Source organism: Morus notabilis, unplaced genomic scaffold (genome assembly GCF_000414095.1).
Source record: "Morus notabilis unplaced genomic scaffold, ASM41409v2 C11430565, whole genome shotgun sequence".
In the NCBI taxonomy this organism is placed as follows: Eukaryota; Viridiplantae; Streptophyta; class Magnoliopsida; order Rosales; family Moraceae; genus Morus; species Morus notabilis.
This window is the reverse complement of record NW_010387291.1, coordinates 1-1,659: the sequence shown is the minus strand read 5'-3', so window position 1 is coordinate 1,659 and position 1,659 is coordinate 1. Positions and strand designations below refer to the sequence as shown.

Sequence of the window (1,659 nt, the reverse complement as noted above, 5' to 3'; positions counted from 1 at the left end):
CTTCTACGAAACATCTGTACTTCTGTCAAAGAGAGAAACAAAATCTACTGAACCACAATAGCTTTCCTCACCGATAAAATAAACAATCTCTGTCAAAATCTATCGCTGCTTCTTGGCCGTTGATAAATCGACCAGCGAAAGAATGTGCTGCACAATCTCTGCCGATGCATTAGGCTTTGCAGCTTTCAGAGCCCTCTCAGACATATCAGCCATTTTTTTCTCATCCCCTATAACACAAGAATAATTAAGGATAAATCATACTTAGAGGCCAAGTTCGATCTCTTTCAATTCTCTGCAATGAAAATTTCCATATTCATTCGTAACAGACAATATTAACTACAAGTTGAAGTTATAATGAATCTGTGAATGAGTTCGTAGAACAAGGACATAGACACCCGAGATAATGTACTATATTAATTGGAACTGCAGAAAGTTTGCATCTTGAATGAGCATATACCAACTGATGCATTTAGAGTATCATTGTTGTCAGCTGGCCATAAAAAGTTATAGAAAGCTAGTTATACGAGTATGGCGCTGCCTATTTCTACAGAAAACTTGAGAAATGCGGAGTCTGAAAATCTTTTAAGGTATTATTACAAGCCAAGAAAGATCTAGCAAACATGCCAAGGTCCAAAAGGGGTGCCAACTCTACATTTCAACTAACAGCATCGTCATAGTAGACAGAGTGTGTACCAATGTTCATGAACATATACTGATTATCAGAAAAAGCAAACCTTTCTAGCACAAGTATATACTACTTCAATAGATGCTTTAGCATTATAACCTTAGACAAGAATTGTTTTACTTGGTCTGTTGAATCCTTTGATGTCAACGAAGCATGTGGAGAATTTGAACTTCCTACCAACGTTTTTGACCGTGCAGAAATATTTACATGCATGATTCTAATTGCAAGAGCAGCAACATTCTATGCAACATACGCAACATTGACATACCTAATAACTCTTCAATCGCAGTTTTCAGGGTGGTTGAATCGAGTTCGTCTTCAGTTATAATTCTTGCATCAGCTAGATCTGCCATTAAAGAAGCATTTTTGAATTGATGTCCTTCAGCAACATTTGGTGATGGAATCTACAAAGTCAAGTTAAAATCATCTTCTTTTTTAAGTCAAGCAACTGAAGCAACCTAATTGGATGTCATGAGCATGAAAAACAGAGAAATTCCTATTCAGGGTGATTTTGTATAGCAAGGAAATAGAAGCCAAGTCGACTGGCTTATAACGTATTCCCATCAAAATTGATCATTTAATCAAACAAATATCATGCTTGTGCATAAAATGCAGTTGAAACAAAGAAAATAGAAATTACCAGAATGGAAGGCTTCCCATGGGCCAATATCTCAGAGCAAGTCATTGCACCAGCTCTGGAAATTACGAGATCGCCAGCAAGGTATGCTAAATCGATAGAATGCATGAACCTACACTAGATGCATTAACATCAGCTACACAAAAATATAAGCATACGCATGGACAGTGCATCATGACAGTCTTCAATAGGATGAGACCACTATTTGTAAACTTCATCAGTTAAAAACAAATAAAAAGAGACTTAAGTTAAATTGGAAAAAAATATAAAGATATCAGCCATGACTTCTGCATATGAATGATAATCCAGAGGTTGGGTGAGTTTCAACTCGAAAGCT

General features: G+C 36.5%; 1 protein-coding gene across 1 annotated transcript; it reads right to left on the bottom strand.

Moving 5' to 3' along the window:
* Positions 1-13: 13 nt before the first annotated feature.
* Positions 14-1,432, bottom strand: LOC112095222 (UDP-N-acetylglucosamine--N-acetylmuramyl-(pentapeptide) pyrophosphoryl-undecaprenol N-acetylglucosamine transferase-like). The gene is made up of 3 exons (XM_024176898.1): positions 1,326-1,432; positions 954-1,089; positions 14-227 (listed from the first exon to the last, which is right to left on the bottom strand). Exons 1-3 carry the CDS (start codon positions 1,428-1,430, stop codon positions 100-102), a joined length of 369 nt encoding a protein of 122 aa, XP_024032666.1. The 5' UTR covers positions 1,431-1,432; the 3' UTR covers positions 14-99.
* Between the last annotated feature and the right edge of the window lie 227 nt (positions 1,433-1,659).